Source organism: Ambystoma mexicanum, chromosome 7q (genome assembly GCF_040938575.1).
Source record: "Ambystoma mexicanum isolate Mex_15411 chromosome 7q, UKY_AmexF1_1, whole genome shotgun sequence".
Classification (NCBI taxonomy): domain Eukaryota; kingdom Metazoa; phylum Chordata; class Amphibia; order Caudata; family Ambystomatidae; genus Ambystoma; species Ambystoma mexicanum.
Window position 1 is genome coordinate 708,020,811 of NC_090941.1, and position 16,973 is coordinate 708,037,783.

General features: G+C 44.0%; 1 protein-coding gene across 2 annotated transcripts in view; it reads left to right on the plus strand.

The window, feature by feature from the left end:
* LATS2 (large tumor suppressor kinase 2) overlaps positions 1-16,973 on the plus strand; it is a 283,239-nt gene that overhangs the window by 204,544 nt on the left and 61,722 nt on the right. For both annotated transcript variants that reach the window (XM_069639030.1, XM_069639031.1), the window contains exons 3-4: positions 3,968-4,100; positions 11,717-13,230. In XM_069639030.1, coding sequence (XP_069495131.1) covers positions 3,968-4,100; positions 11,717-13,230 — 1,647 coding nt within the window. The remainder of the gene's footprint in view (positions 1-3,967; positions 4,101-11,716; positions 13,231-16,973) is intronic.

Below are 16,973 nucleotides of genomic sequence, written 5' to 3' on the forward strand. Positions count from 1 at the left end.
TAACATGGGACTGAGACTGCACTCATCGACCTGAAAGCTCAAATTGATACACTCAGGGACAAAGGACAAGTTGCCTTGCTCCTCCTCCTTGACCTTTCTGCAGCTTTCAATTTGGTCGACCACTCTGTCCTATGCTCACACCTCCACACAGCAGCACACTTCTCTCCTGAGGCCATCTCATGGATCACGTCATTCCTTAATGGAAGAACTATGAGGGTCTTTTCTCCCACAGCTACAGCAGACCCCATACCTATCACCTGTGGTGTACCACAGGGCTCCTGCGTCTCCCCCACACTGTACAACATATTCACCAAGCCCCTTTTCGATGATTTGGATCATCTCGGTATCACCTACACTAATTATGCAGATGATACTCAGATCTTCCTTCCGCTTTCTGGAGATTATGGAAAGGATTTGGCCTTGCTGAATAGGGTGCACATCATCATCCAGGCATGTATGGCCCCTCATGGACTATGCCTGAATGATGAGAAAACGGAGCTCATCATCTTGGGAACGACGCATAGTCTAAGGAAACTCAGCCCGGCCTACAACTCTTTCATGATAGATGGGAACAACATCAAAGTTGGACAGGAGGTCAAAACATTGGGCTTTTACTTGGATTCTAACCTCTCCTTCAAAAGACAACTGAGTTCACTGGCATCCTCATCTGCTTATACGTGCAAATCAATCCGCTCAGCTAAACCATTTCTGTCAGACACTAGCTGCCTTACACTCGCTAGAGCCCTTATACTATCCCGCCTCGACTACTGTAATGCCCTCTACCTGGGAACCTCCAAGGCCACCACTAGCAAGCTACAAACTCTCCAGAACAACGCCCTGAGAGCAGCCCTAGGCATCCCCAGAAGAGAGCACATCTCAGGACTTAGCCAACAGAACAACTGGCTCTCCACTAGAGATAACATTCTCCTAAAAACGGCTTCACTTACCTACAAATCCCTTAACAATGTCGCCCCGATCTACTTGACTAACAGATTCCATAGACAAGCCTCTGCGAGACCCCTTAGAACTGCTTACAAAGATTGCCTCTCTGTCCCTAACTACAAACTTGCCACCATAGGAGGTAACAGTTTCCCGGTAAAGGCAGCCAAACTATGGAACTCTTTGCCTCCCAACCTCAGAGTAGACATGCCCTACCTGAATTTCCGCTCTAAGGTAATCAAATGGCTGAAACTGAAGGACATCCCAAGATAGATAAGTGCCAAGGCCATCCTTCATGCGATCCGCACACTGTGTAACCTTGTGTGCCACTTTTAATTTGTATATATTGTATATATTGTTTGCTTTCCTCTGCTGCTCTGTACATTCTCCCTATGCCAATTTTGTATATTCTACACTTGTAACCAAGCTTCGCATATTCTTGTAAATGCTGCGCCCTGATACCCTTGGGTATAATTGCGCATTATAAATAATAAAACAAACAAACAAGTGATCCCATAACACACATGTGTGCCTCCTTCGCAGACTGTGCAGAAGGCCTCCTTATTCCATGGGTTCCGTCACTACTTCTTCCCTGCTGCATCCAATGACATGATTGCCAGAAGTCCCTTCATTTTGTGGGAGAAACGCCACGCCTCTAATGTGCTGCTTTCTCTAATTTGCCAACTCCTGAAGCCTGAAAAGTAGATGAACGCAGGCTTGAAATGCCCCATATTTGCACCAGACCTGCAGATGAACTTAACTCACTGGTCTGCTGTTAAATCTCAGTTACCAGTTTAATGGTATCCACTACAGAATAATTGCTCATTTTATTATAGCCGATATGATAGCTCCGTGGGTTGAGCGCTCGCTGCTGCAATGTGCGTGTGATCTGCAGGTTGCAGGTTTCAATCCCAGTAAGGCCATCTCAGCCTTTCATCCTTCTCAGGTCGATTAATGAGTACCAACACAGGTTGGGTGATATTGTATACACATTCGTTCTATAAAAAAGCTTAAGTGTAAGTGCTGCTATACAATAACATATCATTTGGCCTTGGATGTCTGCTTCCATTTACAGTAATTTGACAATATGGATCTATACACACAGATGATAATGATACATATGGTGATCCGTTATTGTATGCAAAGTTATGTTATTTTATGAGTTGTGTTGTAATGCAACAGACACATGAACCCTCCATAAGTAGCATTTTCTGTAAAGTCGTGAATTGACGCGATTCACAAATTATGGTATGAGGGACACTTTTTTTAGGCGAGGGGTGGGCCACTTCTTTGAGGCGAGGGGTGGGCCACTTCTTTTTGGGTGTCCGGGCCTATTTCTTATCCCAGTCAGACCCTGAATACGTTCCAACATTGAACCACACTCACGCAGCATTGTCAACACCATGGAGCCTAACCACATGACAGATTTCTGGTTTGTAGCATGTGGGAAAGTATGCTGAACATTTCAAACAGACACACAAACATATCCACAAATGTCCTATATATATATATATATATATATATATATATATTGACAGTGTAAAAACGCTGTCACGATGTGCAGCACTCCCGTGGGAATTCCTTTAGAAGTGAAAGCTAGGAGTCCAAGAACGTTTGTTTAAAATGATACAAAGTTTATTTTGAAAAAATCCATTCTAAAATCTTCGTCGTCCCAGCAATTAAGTCGGTGCCAGCAGAGATGCATATTTAACAGCGTGCCATAGGAGGCTGGGAATGACCAATTCAATGAGTCCTCTTCCTGGCCATCAGGCTGATATGGAAACGTGAAGGACTATAGATGGCACTACATGTTGTGCATTTACTCCATCCCCCCGCCTCGCTGGATCGGTTGTTCAAGTTATTGGCAATTCCAGTAAATGTAGTAATCTCTCTCTGCTTTTTGTTGCACGCCAATATGGCAGAACATTTGGGGCACCCATTGAAGAGAACAAAGAAAACCAATGAGAAACCGCCATTATCTGGACAGACCTGGGGTATGCCATGAAGTACATGCTAATAAAACACAATATGCCTATACAATGGCTTTACATTAAGAATTCTTGTAGGATGGAAGGGTTGTTTTCCCTCTTTTTGAAAGACCCACCCAATCGCTATTATAAACAGGAAGAATAATGTAACTAGCAGGGTCCAGTGGCGTCGCCAGGAATCAAATTTAGGAGGGGCACAGAGGGGGCCAAAGACAAAAGTAGGGGGAGAACATGGTCACTGCTCGTCTTAGGTAGGGGGTGCACAAAGGGAGCACAGGGTTTCACAGGGGGGGGGGGCTCCCCAGGCTCCCCCCTAGCGACGCTACTGGCAGGGTCAATGTGGATCTTGGCAAAAGAAAACAAGGTCTGTGCTGTGGGTGCCTGCCCTCTCCCATAGGACATAGAAAATGTTAAATAATTAATAAACACTGTTTAGGATTTTGCTCTGAGCAATACAGATATAATAAAGATAATTTTGTTGAATCCAAGCGAAATCCTTAAAAAATATTGAATACTTGTAAAAATATATTTGGTGTCCTGCAGGGGCGGATAGGTATTTTATATTTTTGATCAGCTAGAAACAAAAAACATGTTATTCCTTTAGGGGCACTAAGTGACCTGAAACAAATAAGCCAAGGGCACAGCCCTCTAGGAGCTCGCTGTCCTTCAGAGGACCTTAAATGTAATTGAGCAAGTATTAATAAAGCATTGTTGCGTTTTTGTCCAGAATCATATATAAATAGAAACAATACTGTTTCTGAAAAGCAGCATAATGTGGCCGCTCAATGGGAGACGCTCCTTGCATCGCAGGATACTTGATTAATGCCGGAGGCCCTCTGTGATACAGTGCATAGCTCTCTCTAGCCAGACCTTGAAAGGAATGTTCAGAGTTTATCTTTTTGGGTGTATTTTACAGGGTACTGTATCTGTTTAATAAACATGGATGCTGGCAATTAAAACCCTCAATATTGTGGAACAGGGGCTGTAGGCTTATTATTGCACTACCGTGACAGTCTGAATATTATTCTATTTTCTTTCAGGAGATGGCTGTTCGAGCACTCAAGCAGACGGGCAGCAGGAATATCGACGCAGCGCTGGAATACATCAGCAAGATGGGCTACCTGGACCCGAGGAATGAGCAGATAGTGCAAGTCATTAAGCAAACCTCAACAGGTGAGCTTATGCTTCAGTAAAGCGGCATTCTCTGAGCAAAATCTGTGTTTTGCATTGCCCGTGTAGACACACTGTTTGAACGTAAAAACATAACTTAAAGGGTCAGTCACACACAGTTTTCTTTCCAGCCGACTTCCCATCCAAGTGTCTTGAGACTTTGACACTACGTTTTATAGGTCCTGGGGAAGAGAATCATCCCCGGAAGTTGGCAGACATCTGCTTGACATTGCTGCCATCAAAGCCCCTCTTCAGCCACCATGCCTTCTAGGGATTGTAGGGCGACCCTCCTCTTTACATGATGTGGCTGCCAGCACCCACCTACGCTATCAGTATGTGGGTGAGGCATAGGTGTCAGCAACAAGACTTCACCCCCCTCACATAGGTGCGGGCAGCTAAATGGTGCCATAGTATACTGGGAGTGTTTTCCTGCCACTACCGAAGGGAAGCGAGCAGCAGGAAGCCAGCAGTGGGGAAGCTCATGAACACATTGACACGCGTTTCTATGACTTGTTTACACCTTATTACTGCCTATAAAATCAAATCGCTCACTCCCTCCTACCTCCATTCCTTCATTCGCCTCCTTTTTTCTTTCCCCTCCTTTCTTCTTCCTTCCTATCGTTCTTCCATCCTAGCTGTCCTTTTCTTGTTTAATTCCATCTGTTCTGCTAATTGGCTTTTATGTCGCGCCAAATATCCCCTGTGGTAGTGTCCGAGCACCTAGGCTTCTCAGTTCTGCGGTCTACTGGTCGCCCGCTAGTGGTGTTCAGATGAGTGAAGGGTAGATGGGAAAGCGGGAAATAGATGCTATGAAAACAGGGAGCGAGGCAGAAATGCAACAGGGGAAGAATGTTGTGTGACAGCATGTCATTCCTCTTAGTTGGGCCACAGTTCTACAAAAAGGAAGGAGGCGGAAATGCCCTGAGGTATTTTGGTTATTTGATTACAATTCTCCAAGCCTGCATTGGAAACACAATTTAGGACGCAATGTAGTGTTTGGTGCACAAGGGGCATGAGTCTCTGTTCAGACAATCCTGAAAGTGAACTTGTCTACATCTCTCGCCTTTTATCTTTTACTCGTCATCAGTTAACCCCAGCCACCACTCTTTGGTTATGCAAGCCAATCACTTATTTCAGACCTTTTACCAGGATACCTGCAGGGCTGAGGCCAAAGTTGGGGGGCGTGAGGTGGTGGCAATGGAGAATCTTTAAAGATTCAGTGTTGCAAGGTGCCTAATTTTACATTACATTCTTTTTGGATTGATTTGGCTTTGGGAGGTACCACCCTGCCACCCTACTGTCCTGTTTCAGTTCCCCAACAACCATCAACATATTGAGAATCCATATTCCAAGTCTTAAATCTTGAAATACAAACACCTACATGTATAGTGGAGACTAAATGACCGCACTGCACTTTAGGCCAGTGTCACCATATGCTGTCTTCTCCTGTCACCCAGATGCAAACTAAAACCCTTTGAGAAAGACTATGAAAGCCCCAATAGCACCCGATGCAGGGCCGAGGCTGATACGCTGAATTGATCAGCAGACCAATGACCCCATTCTATTGTTCTTCCACGTTAAGATCTGCATGCTTTTTACACTTTCAGCCTCCTTGTGATAAATACATGATTTACATGACTTACCTGTAGGATTGTGTTTTGCTTTGTTTAGGCGTCTAATAGTGAGTTACATCACCAAGCCTTTGTGTACGAAGCGTCTGACACGGAGGGGAGAAAGGTACTGATGTAAGACTGGACCTGGGTATAGTTACCCTTTGAGGGGCATTCAGAAACCATGATAATTTTGTGACTGTTGCGAAGAAGCTGCTTATTTGGAAGGCCAATTATTAGAATGTTTTGGTTGTGTGTGTTATAGATGAGATTTACAGAAAATGTAAAGATATGCATCCCAGCCATCACTATCACTCAGCCTTATGTTTTATTTCCCTTTGTTGTGACCATGTCTGCCCATTGTTTTGTCCCCTGATTTACTCCCTCTTTCTCATCTCCCACTTTACCTATCCCTGTTTTCTTCTTTAACCATACAGTGAAAGACTATGGTTTTGACAGACTGCGGTCTGGTCTACACTCTGGGTGGGGTCGCAGTTCGCCCATACGGACAAGGTATCAGCACTTTAAGGCCACTACGGTGAATAACATATGGCACAGCGGTAAAAATTGCAATAAATCCATTACTACCACTTTCTACTGCTACCGCTGTAGTCATGATAAGTCCCATGATCCTTAATAGAGTATCTTGGCTGTGAGATGACTTGCCGTCGGAAGCGGCCAGGCGTGTACAGGTTAGACCTAGTGTGGTTTGACGCTTTGGTCACATAGAACGCATTAAGGTGCCTTACTCTAGTATTCCACTGGTGAGGGTGCGACAGTGGCTCCAGTCTTCATCTTGTAGCTTTGGCTTGATAGTCTAAGGTGAGTTGTTTTGAGCCTGTGCGCCCAACCCCAGTACCCACCTCTGAATGTTTGGTATCTGCCTGTTTTGCCATGCCACCATATTTACACACTAGGCAGAGCTTGTTGTGACACGGCATATCCCGTGATCGGGTATGAGTTTACAAAGTATTTATTTACAATTTGTGACATGAAGAGGACAAAGGGAGGCATATCACTCTCGGTGAGTACTTCTACCTTTTGTTTTCTCTCCTTGGCTGCTGGTTCCAAGTCATTGAGCTGAGTTGTAGCACTTCAAGGAATTGCGATGCGAGATGGGCAGTCCGAGGAAGTGACGACTGTTGCCCCAGTCAGAATTGTGATCTACTACTTCTGAGGTGTCCTCTGTTGACCTAACCTGCCTGTAATTCCTAAGGAAAGCTTGAATCACACCACATAGCATTTACGCTAGCCGCCAAAGGGGATTCCGGGGTGCCAGCACCTGTTCCAAGCAGCGTGGTTGTGTTGTTTGATGGTGTAGCTGTGTAGTGCAACAGCTGGACAGTTAACCAGACCGATATTAATGGGCATTGGGCCCATTAATAGTGGCTGGTTACCCATTGAGTATATCCATCTGTGGTGAGTGTCGTGTGACTGCCAAGTGACTGTTGCAGTGCCATGAAGAGAAATGCTAAGATGCTAAAACATCAACATTTTGGAAATCATTAAACAAAACGCCGTCAGGTGAAGGTACATTGCATCTTTTCCTGCAGAAAGTGGTTGGTGAATTGGATGCCAAAATGAATACATAAGCTGAAATACGTATGTCCCTATGTAATACCAATGTGTGTACTGCGGTGCAGAGCCATTATATCAAAAGAATAGAACATCGTAGTGGAACCAATATTTTATTTCTGGTACTTAACAGCAATCTCAACATATTCTAGGACTGCTATAATTATATTTAAAAACTCCAGTCCTAGAATCTATGGAAAAAGTGTGCAAAAAATATTGTTTAGTCAACAATGTACTTTTCTTTCTATACAATGACTGGATACTGTGTATTTCAACGGAGGAGTGGAAACTTTAAAATGACACAGTGGAAAAGGTAGTGGAGAAGACAGTAAAAGCCAGTCTGAAATGCCCGACTACCTCGGAAGTCAGGGTTAACAAACTCAGTTATCCCCAGAGTGCCTTGAGTTCCCAGATTGGTTCTAAACCAGTTTCCAAATGTACTTCAAGTGTTCAGAACTGTGCAAAGGGTGTCAGCAATGGAAATAGTATGAAGAAAGGGAAAAAAACAGCAGTCCCCTTGAAGGGAGTAACTCCCTTCAGGGGGACATGGACTCCCATTCCCATGGGAAACCCCATATACCTAAGGCAGTATCTGTATACATGTGAATCAGAGAAACTGATGTTACATTCAACTGTGGGTCTCAAAACAATACTGGAAGTGTCTTGGATGTTTGGCTCGATACAATGCTGGTCTCTCCGTGGGCCTGACAGCTGACCACAAACAACATGTCCCTTTTTGGTCACGGAGTGAGAATAAAGGCGCAATCACCCTTGAATGGAGGAGCAGAAGCAAAGCACAGAGGCAAGCCTCCAACATGTGTACGTCATTGAGGGGCGTAACCGCGTTGCACAGCGGAGCCAGCTGTGGTGCAGAGAGATGCCGGAGAGATGCCACCGGCCTGGTACGCAGCTGAGCACAGTCGGTGAAGCCAAGGCAGAGCAAAGTCGGCCTTGTCTTGAGGCATTTACCATGCAGAGGGTGTGGTGAGCTCGGTGCCCAAGAAACTACACCAAAACCAGAACTCGAGGGAGGAACGAATCCTCCACTCGCAACACGAGAGAGCTGCGCTACAATGTATGGTAAAACCATACCGGATTACAGATGCCCGAAGAAAGATCATTGAACAAGAGTTTTGAAGGCAAATATAATTGAATCCTCAGAGTCCCTGGTCCTCCCACATAGTTTTGGTAGCAACACCCGATAAAAGCAGAAGGTTCTGTATTGATTTTCGAAAACTCAATCTCGAGTTTCAACAATTATCCTATGCCCATGATAGATGAGTTTATCAGAAAACTAGGGTCTGCCCAATATATACCTGTTAGACTTGACAAAGGGATAATGCCAAGTCCCCCTGAATCCAGGGGACACGAAGAAAACAGCTTTTCCAGTTCAAAGTCCTCCTCTTTGGGCTACACAGGGCTCATGCAACCTTGCAGCGACTAATGGATAAAGTGCTCAGACCCTACTCTAATTTCACAGGGGTCTACTTGGATGATGCAGTTATGCATAGTAACACTTGGCCCGAGCATATAAACCATTTATATGAGATCACTGGCTCCTTGCCGGAAAGCAGGTCTACCTGTAATCCCCAAAAAAGGTCATCTAGCACAGTCTGCAGTGAAGTATCTAGGATACTTCATAGGGAATGGGTTGATTCTGTCCCTAATTAAAAAAGTCAAGGCTGTGCACTTAACACCAGTTTGCAAGACCAAACAAAAAGATTTGCATGCCGTCCTTGGATTAACAGGATATTATAGATGGTTAATTCCCAATTATTCCTAACTGGCCGCCAGTCGCACTGATATGTTGAAGAAAGCCCAATGGCAAAAAGTTATCTTGGGAGAAGCTTCCACGGGCTAAAAGAAATACTGCGTCAGTAACACGTACTGAAAATGCCTGACTGCAACAGGGAATTTGTACTTCAAACATATGAATCCAAAGTTGTCCTGGGAGCAGTCCTTTCTCAGGAACATGATTGACTAGCACACCCAGTCCTCTATACCAGTAGGAAGTTGTTGCCTAGGGAACATGTCTATGCCACTGTCGAGTTGGAAACCTTATCCATCAAATTGGCAGTAGTCAGAGGGAGAGGGAGAGAGAGGGAGGGAGGGAGGGAGAGAGAGGGAGAGAGAGAGAGGGAGAGAGAGAGAGGGGGAGAGAGAGAGAGAGAGAGGGAGGGAGGGAGGGAGGGAGGGAGGGAGGGAGAGAGAGAGGGAGGGAGAGAGGACACCAGAGAACACCAGAGAACACCAGAGAACCAACAGTGGCATATGGAAAGAGGAGTTACCCATACTCTGGGAAGATAAAAGACATTGGGACTGAAAAACCCAAGGGAACCATAGAATCCCAATAAACCTTGTGAAGAACAGATTCGAGGGGAGCACAGAGGCACCCAAGAAGTGAATCAAGGGGGGAGAAACGCGCCCAAGTGGTGGAGAGGGATTAGGGGAATATCACATCTAAGGCAGCTTGGACATTTGGTCTTTTCAGGAAGTTGATTTTGTGAACTTGTGGAGACTTTTGGAACTTTTTGTCAGACTGTCAAGAACAGTTAAACCAGGGAGAATTATTTCTACGGGCAACTATTAGGATCCAGGGTGGTCAGTCATTTTTTCAAAAAAGAATGTTGAATGACAGTTTTTTCGAAAAAATAATGTAAAAAAAAAATGTCGAATTCCATCTTTTAAAATTATATATTTATTTTGGGGTCCGGCAATAAAAAAAATGGGTAAAACAAAAAAACATTAAACATAGGGGGGTTGGGGGGAAGCCCCCCATTTCGAATAAAAAACGTATTTAAAAAAATGCAACTTTTTTTTTTTACATTATTTTTTTGAAAAAATGACTTTCGACATTTTTGCATTCGAAAAAATGACTATAAACCAGGATCCAGCACCAGGAGGGGTTTCCTGAAAGTCCCGAGAGAGATCGGGGTGAATAACTCTGAGAGCAGGGCATCCTGCCTAGTTATTCTTTTATGAAAACACCCACACATACGCACACCCTGCCCCAACCCACACCCTTTCTTGAAAGATGCATCCAAAGTCTGAGCTTCTCACAGAAGGGCAGGGGCAGAAAAGAATTGGATAACAAAGTTGGGCAAGGAAAGAAATTTGGCATGCATGAAGGGGAGCTATTTTAGACGGCTAAGGCGGGAGGAAGAAGGGAGGGGAGACCTTGCGATCTTATTGTGTGGAAGGAGCTAATGTAAACCTTGTCTTATGGTGGGTGGGAGTCAAGGAAACCAGGTAATTTGAGAGTGGTGGTCAGGGATATCACTCCCCCAATGCAAAGATAAGATGGGTCTCTATACTCATCAGCAAATGTACACCTTTTTAGGTCCTAGGTTACAGATCTGACCCCATAGCTAGATACGTGTTGGTTAGGGGTACTCTCTCCCGCCACCTGATCATGTTGTTTAATGTCCCACTAAGAATGATTTGGGGTTTGATGTAGTTATGTCAGGGAGCTTTCTTGGAACACCTAGGACCTCTGCCCATAATTCAGCAAGATATCTATTCTTTCTTTGAATTAATAGCACAGGTTTCCCTTACCTCAAAAACAGGGAAATAGTCCTTAAAATTATTCAGCGCATTTATTTCACAACAACTTAAACTGTTTGCTATGGCTCTAATCCTTGGAGGTTTTGCGGGAATTTTGGCTCTATTAGTCATGCCCTTTGCGTCAGTACTACTAGAACAAAATTAACTCCACACTAAAAGAAGACTGACGGTGTGTAATCGAGAAATCTCCTGAGTTGCTGTTATGCAGTAAAGACCTAGAAATATGTGTTGATGATGACGAGGCCAACAGGGCAACGCTACATATTGCTGCTTTTGCTGCCAGGAAAACTATTCTTTCTTCTTGGAAGTCGACAGTAGTTTCAGGGAAGAAATTGTTATCACAATTGCGCATTTTAGCAAGAAATAGCTTTGCAGAAAGATGTACTTCTGTTACAATAAATGGTAGTAAAATGTATATGATCTTATGGAGATGTACCATGACTGCTCTTTGGTGTTTCTCACTGTACTTATTGCTCATTATTTTATATGATATGATACCATTCAGCATTTAAGTTCATTTGCTGCCCTTTTTGCTAGACAAATAGTCATTTATTAAATGTTCTTAAAGAGACTTTCCTAACGCAAACCACTGGACTGTACACCGTATTAATATCAGTGTGACTTTATCGTATTCATTAGTGCTAAAAGCAACTTATTGGGAATTGCTATTTTATGTTATTACTGTTATTTTCTTCTTGGCGTTGATCTTTTTTTTTTATTGAATTGTTCGTATTGTCTGAGAATTGGAGCGATAATAAAAAACAATAGTTCCTAAGAGATTGTTACATGTGCTTGCAATATATATGTTATTTATTTCAGCTATTGTTCATTTTTGAATGTTTATTCTTTTTCTTTTTTCTTTGTTTAAAGGTAAAGGCATGGTGCCAAATAATGTAGCACACAGGCAAGCCTTTGAAGGATCAAATGAGCCATTCCCACCCTATCACCAGATAAGTAATGCGGCATATGATGGGACAAACTTTACAGTGGACACAGTGGGTGACGTTCAAAGGTCCATTTACGTCATGGACTATTTACGTTCTGCTTCACAAACTGCAGCCTTAAATCCTCTTGGGCAAAGACCTACTGTAGTTGGGACGCACAGTGCAGCTGGCAGCCACCCACTTCAGCAAAAAGCGTATTCTGCAACTATAGAAACGTCTGTCATGAATTATTCAGTCGCTAACCACAACAGTCAGCCGCTACAGCTTCAAGGCGGCCACGGGTCAAACAGCCCCCATTACAGCAGGCAACACTTGGTAGTGCAAAGGGAATCGATGGGCTATGGAGTTCAGCGTAGCCCATCCTTCCAAAATAAGATGCAGCAGGAGGCAGGGTATACAACTGTGGTTCAGAATAGCTCTGGTCACACATTTCAACATGCATCGACTGGCATGTATATGGCACAATCCCACCACAAGCAGACAAGTCCTTCCTCTCACCCTATGCATGTGATAACCCGAGGCTCCACATATGCAAACGATTTTTCAGACACCCCACAGACTCTTTTGACTCCATCAAGAAACAGCTTAAACATGGATCTATATGACTTGAGCAACACCCAAGTTCAGCAGTGGCCAGCCACCACCTCCCGGCGTGACTCGCTGCAAAACCCAACCATGGAAGCACCTTCCCGTCAACATGTGACTTTCAGAGCAGAGGCACAGGTGCCAAGTAGAACAAACTCATTTAATAACCCACAACATCAGGTTCCTATAGGAAAGAGGCAGTCTCCCTCAAACAAACAGGATCCTTCCATTGCTGTGCCCAATGCCATCACAGCAGTCAGCGCCACTCACATACTGCAGCCTGTGAAGAGCATGCGAGTGATGAGGCCTGAGCCCCAAACTGCTGTCGGGCCCACCCACCCGGGCTGGTTGGCTGCACAAAACCAAGCTGTGGATGGTTTAGAAATGATGGAACCACATGCTTTGCAAGTAGGAGGATCAAGCGCCTACGGGTTAGATGTTGATTTTGTAAACCAGGATAAGAGGTGTCCGCCTCCGCCATATCCAAAACACTTGCTGTTGCAGAGCACTACCGAGCCGTATGACATAAACACCTTGTGTATGGGAGTAGAACAAGGCCTGCGAGTGGCAAATAATGCACCATGTGGTAAATCGGAGGAAAATGCCAGCCCAAAAAGTGACAAATCTAGCAAGAGCACCAAAGCAGAAAAAACGGGGAAGGATAAAAAACAGATCCAGACATCTCCAGTTCCTGTGAGGAAGAACGGAAGGGATGAAGAGAAGAGAGAGTCCCGGATTAAGAGTTATTCACCCTTTGCCTTCAAGTTTTACATGGAACAGCATGTGGAGAATGTACTGAAGACCTACCATCAAAAGGTCAACAGAAGATTACAATTGGAACAAGAGATGGCAAAAGTAAGTTTTTGCTCTCCTATTCATGCATGAATTAATCTACAGCACAGTGGATCCGGTCATTGTGCATACAACTATTACACATAAAACAGAATCCAATTGAGTTTACACCACCATGGGCCGCTTTTCGTGTTTGCCGGTCTGGAAATAAGGGTGCCGGTAGCAAATACAACTCTGGCTGCCAAGGCCGTTGCGCCTGGCAGGGCTGGCCTGCCGGGCGCAACTGCCCCGGAAAGCAGAGTTGTCACGGAAGCACTGGCACTGTGGACTCCATGGGAATGGGGACTAACATTTTCCGGCGCCTGATTTCCCGATCCGCCAGGACTTGTAATGTCCTGGTGGCACCGGTAAGTCGGGCACTGGAAACGGTGTTACGGGTTGGCGGCAACCCGCTGGTTGCACCGGTGGGTTACCGCCAACCTCGTAATGAGGCCCCATATCTCCTGATCCTGTGTGTGTGTGTGTGTAACAAAAGGAATAGTAATCATTACTTATGTGGAGGGCCGTGTCAAACACTTTCTCTGTTAGTCCTGAATTTCTGTTTACAAAATCTCAGAGGGTCAAAGGTTGGTTAATGGAGGGATTCGAGGGGTTTGGGCCAAAATGTTATTTTAAGAGAACAAGTACTAGGCTAAACGTATTACCCTCCGTAGAAGTCCATTGGCCATGGAGTTGTCTTATCGTGACCCTGCATTCCACAGTGTGCCACTCCCTCTAAATAAGTGATGCTTGAGGTGCCGCAGAAAGTCTACATACAACCCCACTGGCTGGCCCTGGAACCAGGCCGCCATTGAAGACAATGCCCCCATAGTGCTTTATTCATTTTCTGTAGAGCTATTTTGTGGTATTGCCCCTTGCTTTTCACACCTGTTTTTCGGGCATGTCTCAAACCATAGTGCACCTCAAAGAACTGTAGCCTTCGTTGAAGCACGATCAAAGCACTTACAGGTGTTAAGATTGTTTATAATCACTCTATCATCGTTTTCCTTTAGTTGGAGCATACAGTGCCAGTCGTAGCAATGCAAAAGAGAGAGAAAGGGTGTTGGAATCAGAATATCCGGTTGGCATGGCAACTGACAACACTTGTGGAATGAATTCATAGGCATGCTGATTATTCTTTCTTGTCTTCTTCACCATATCCACTAATCTGGGATTGCTTAACCATATTTGGGGCAATTAGATGTTCTGTTGCATGAAAATGCATACATGTGCTTTTTCGTCCCATGTAGCACAGTCTTTGTTGCTTCCTGACCAATCAGGAGCCTTCTAGCCTGAGCCCAATATGAGGAAGCTAGGCATACATTTGGCAGCCAGGACCTATGAGCAACACAGGAAGAACTGCCTGTGTTGTTTCAGACATATTGTTAACTAGCATTTTGTCTTTGTCCACATGTAGGAGGGAAGAGCACCATGGCCGGCAGCAATTGGTGCTGGTGTGTGCTATGATGACCATGTACTCACTTCAGGAGATTAAGCAAGGGGACTAAGTGACCATAATCAGTCCACATGATTTATCTCTGCCCTATGCGAGAAGGATGGTTACTGAATGAGTGAACAAGTTCTGTGAAGCACGTAGGGAAAGCAGATGACCTCTGAAGCCTCACATCTAACTGCTAGTATATATGCCATGAGGTTTGCAGCCATCTTACTGTAAGGGTGAGTGTTGTGACAAATAAAATGAGCAGAGAACCCAGTGTGCTACATACTCAGAAGGGTTGCATGGTTGAATCCCTATCACAGACATACTTCAAATATACAATTCTGTAGTCGTTCTTATGTTCCCGAAATACTTTTTGATTTTCTGCAAACCGCTGTTAAAGCACATTTGCCATTTGTTCCCTCACCTTTTTCATAGATGACATATTTGCTGAATTAGGGTGTTTTTTTATCCACTGATTGAACGGTTTATAACCTGTTTCTTAGGTGTACATTTCTGCCACCACTACTACTACACAAACTGTGCAGTGAGCCTTTCTAAATAGATCACTGTATATTTTCACTTTAAAAGCAAAGCAGAAACAAGTGTATATATGCACATTATAGTCCACTTAAGGGAAATAAAATGTCCTTGATGTGAGATCATGTGATTTCTTCTAAGGACGTCTGTTGGCCACCAGTAGCATTGCAGACTTCCTGCCACAACAAGAGATTGACAACATGGAGAAGAAAAGGTGCAGTAGCACTGCCCTCATACAGATGTCCTCACATGAAATCACTTGGAAATCAGCACTCCACTCCACTGCAGGAGTACAATGACCAGTTTTCTCATATATTTTAGTCACCACACGAATGGAGATCCTTGCAAAGTGCGAGCAACTCTGTTTCCTGGTTTGCCTGATTCATTAAGCAACTTAGTTTAGCCATATGGGCCTAGATTGTGGTCGCCAGAAAGTTGGCATTCTTTTTGTGAGAGTTTGTAAATTGACAAAATAGTAATTTGTGCATTTTCTTTCAATTAATGTTGCCTACTTCATATATGTGTGGTTAGGTTTACATTGTGTGTGGAAGGTTGGGCACATAGGCACACCTGGTCCTGCGCTGTCGGGAAATGCTGAGTGAATACAGGTTGTGTGGCTATGCCTTGGCCACGGTAATAATGTTACAACTAGTTAAATATGCACCCATGTTCACCTGCACTAACTCCCTTCTAATTCTGTCAGTGGGATAATCCCATATAAAGGTTAATTGAGCACATTCAGTGATTTGTGTCATAGTAATTATGACTAGCTTGTGTTTCTTCATCACAGTAGCCGGCAGGTACTTGTCTTCAGATAGAACATCACAGTAGCAGATGTACAAGGATCCTTCTTGTTTTCAACCGCCGGATTGACACTGTTGGTTTGCTAAGTGAGTTGGGAAGGGAGTTCCTCGTCCCCATGGAAGAAGTCTCTCCCGGTGAGGTCCCGCTTGTCTCTACCCCTAGAGAGGGTATCACGTAGCAGGCTCCCCTCCCAAGCCTCAGGAAATGCTCCCCCGGGGGAGAATTGATGGAATCCCATGACTTGTTACAGAATGCAAAGAAGCACCAAAACAGGGCTATAAACCGAACTAGTTAAACAGGCACCCATGTTCACATGCACTAACTCTCCTCTAATTTTGTCAGTGGGATAATCCCATATAAAGGTTAATTGAAGACATTCAGTGATTTGTGTATTGTAAATCTCTAAGTTTATTAGAGCTGCTGTAGCTGAAACGTGTTTCGACCTGGAAGGTCTATTTCAGGGCTATAACAATCTTCAGATACATAATAAAAATGAGGAGTAATGTGTCATTTGCAATATTTGTGTGGTCAATTTGTGCCATATTCATAATTGTACCTAAAGTAAGATTTAAACCAAGAATTACATTTTTGCATATTTTTGGCACACATTGGATTGATAAGCATTCTGCAATAATTTTGTCAAGTGTAAATTTCCATGAAATAGACGTAGGCGAATTAGTGGAGGTACAGGGGTGAAACAAAAGAACAAAAAAAGGTGGTGGGGGAATGGAGATTAAATTGAAACTCATCATTGTACCATTAGTAGAAACAAGATCTAGGTTTGTCTATATTGGCATGGTCCTTGGCTCACCTATTGGGACTGATTATCCATACTTATGATTCTAATCTTCAGTTTTATTGGGTGAGAGTTTAACTTTGCCAGTGTTCTCCAGTTAATGGTCACCTTCACTTTCGTCAGAATGAGAATCCTCGGTGACCTCAGTATTACATTATATATTAAAGAAAAAATTAGCTCACTTGTGTA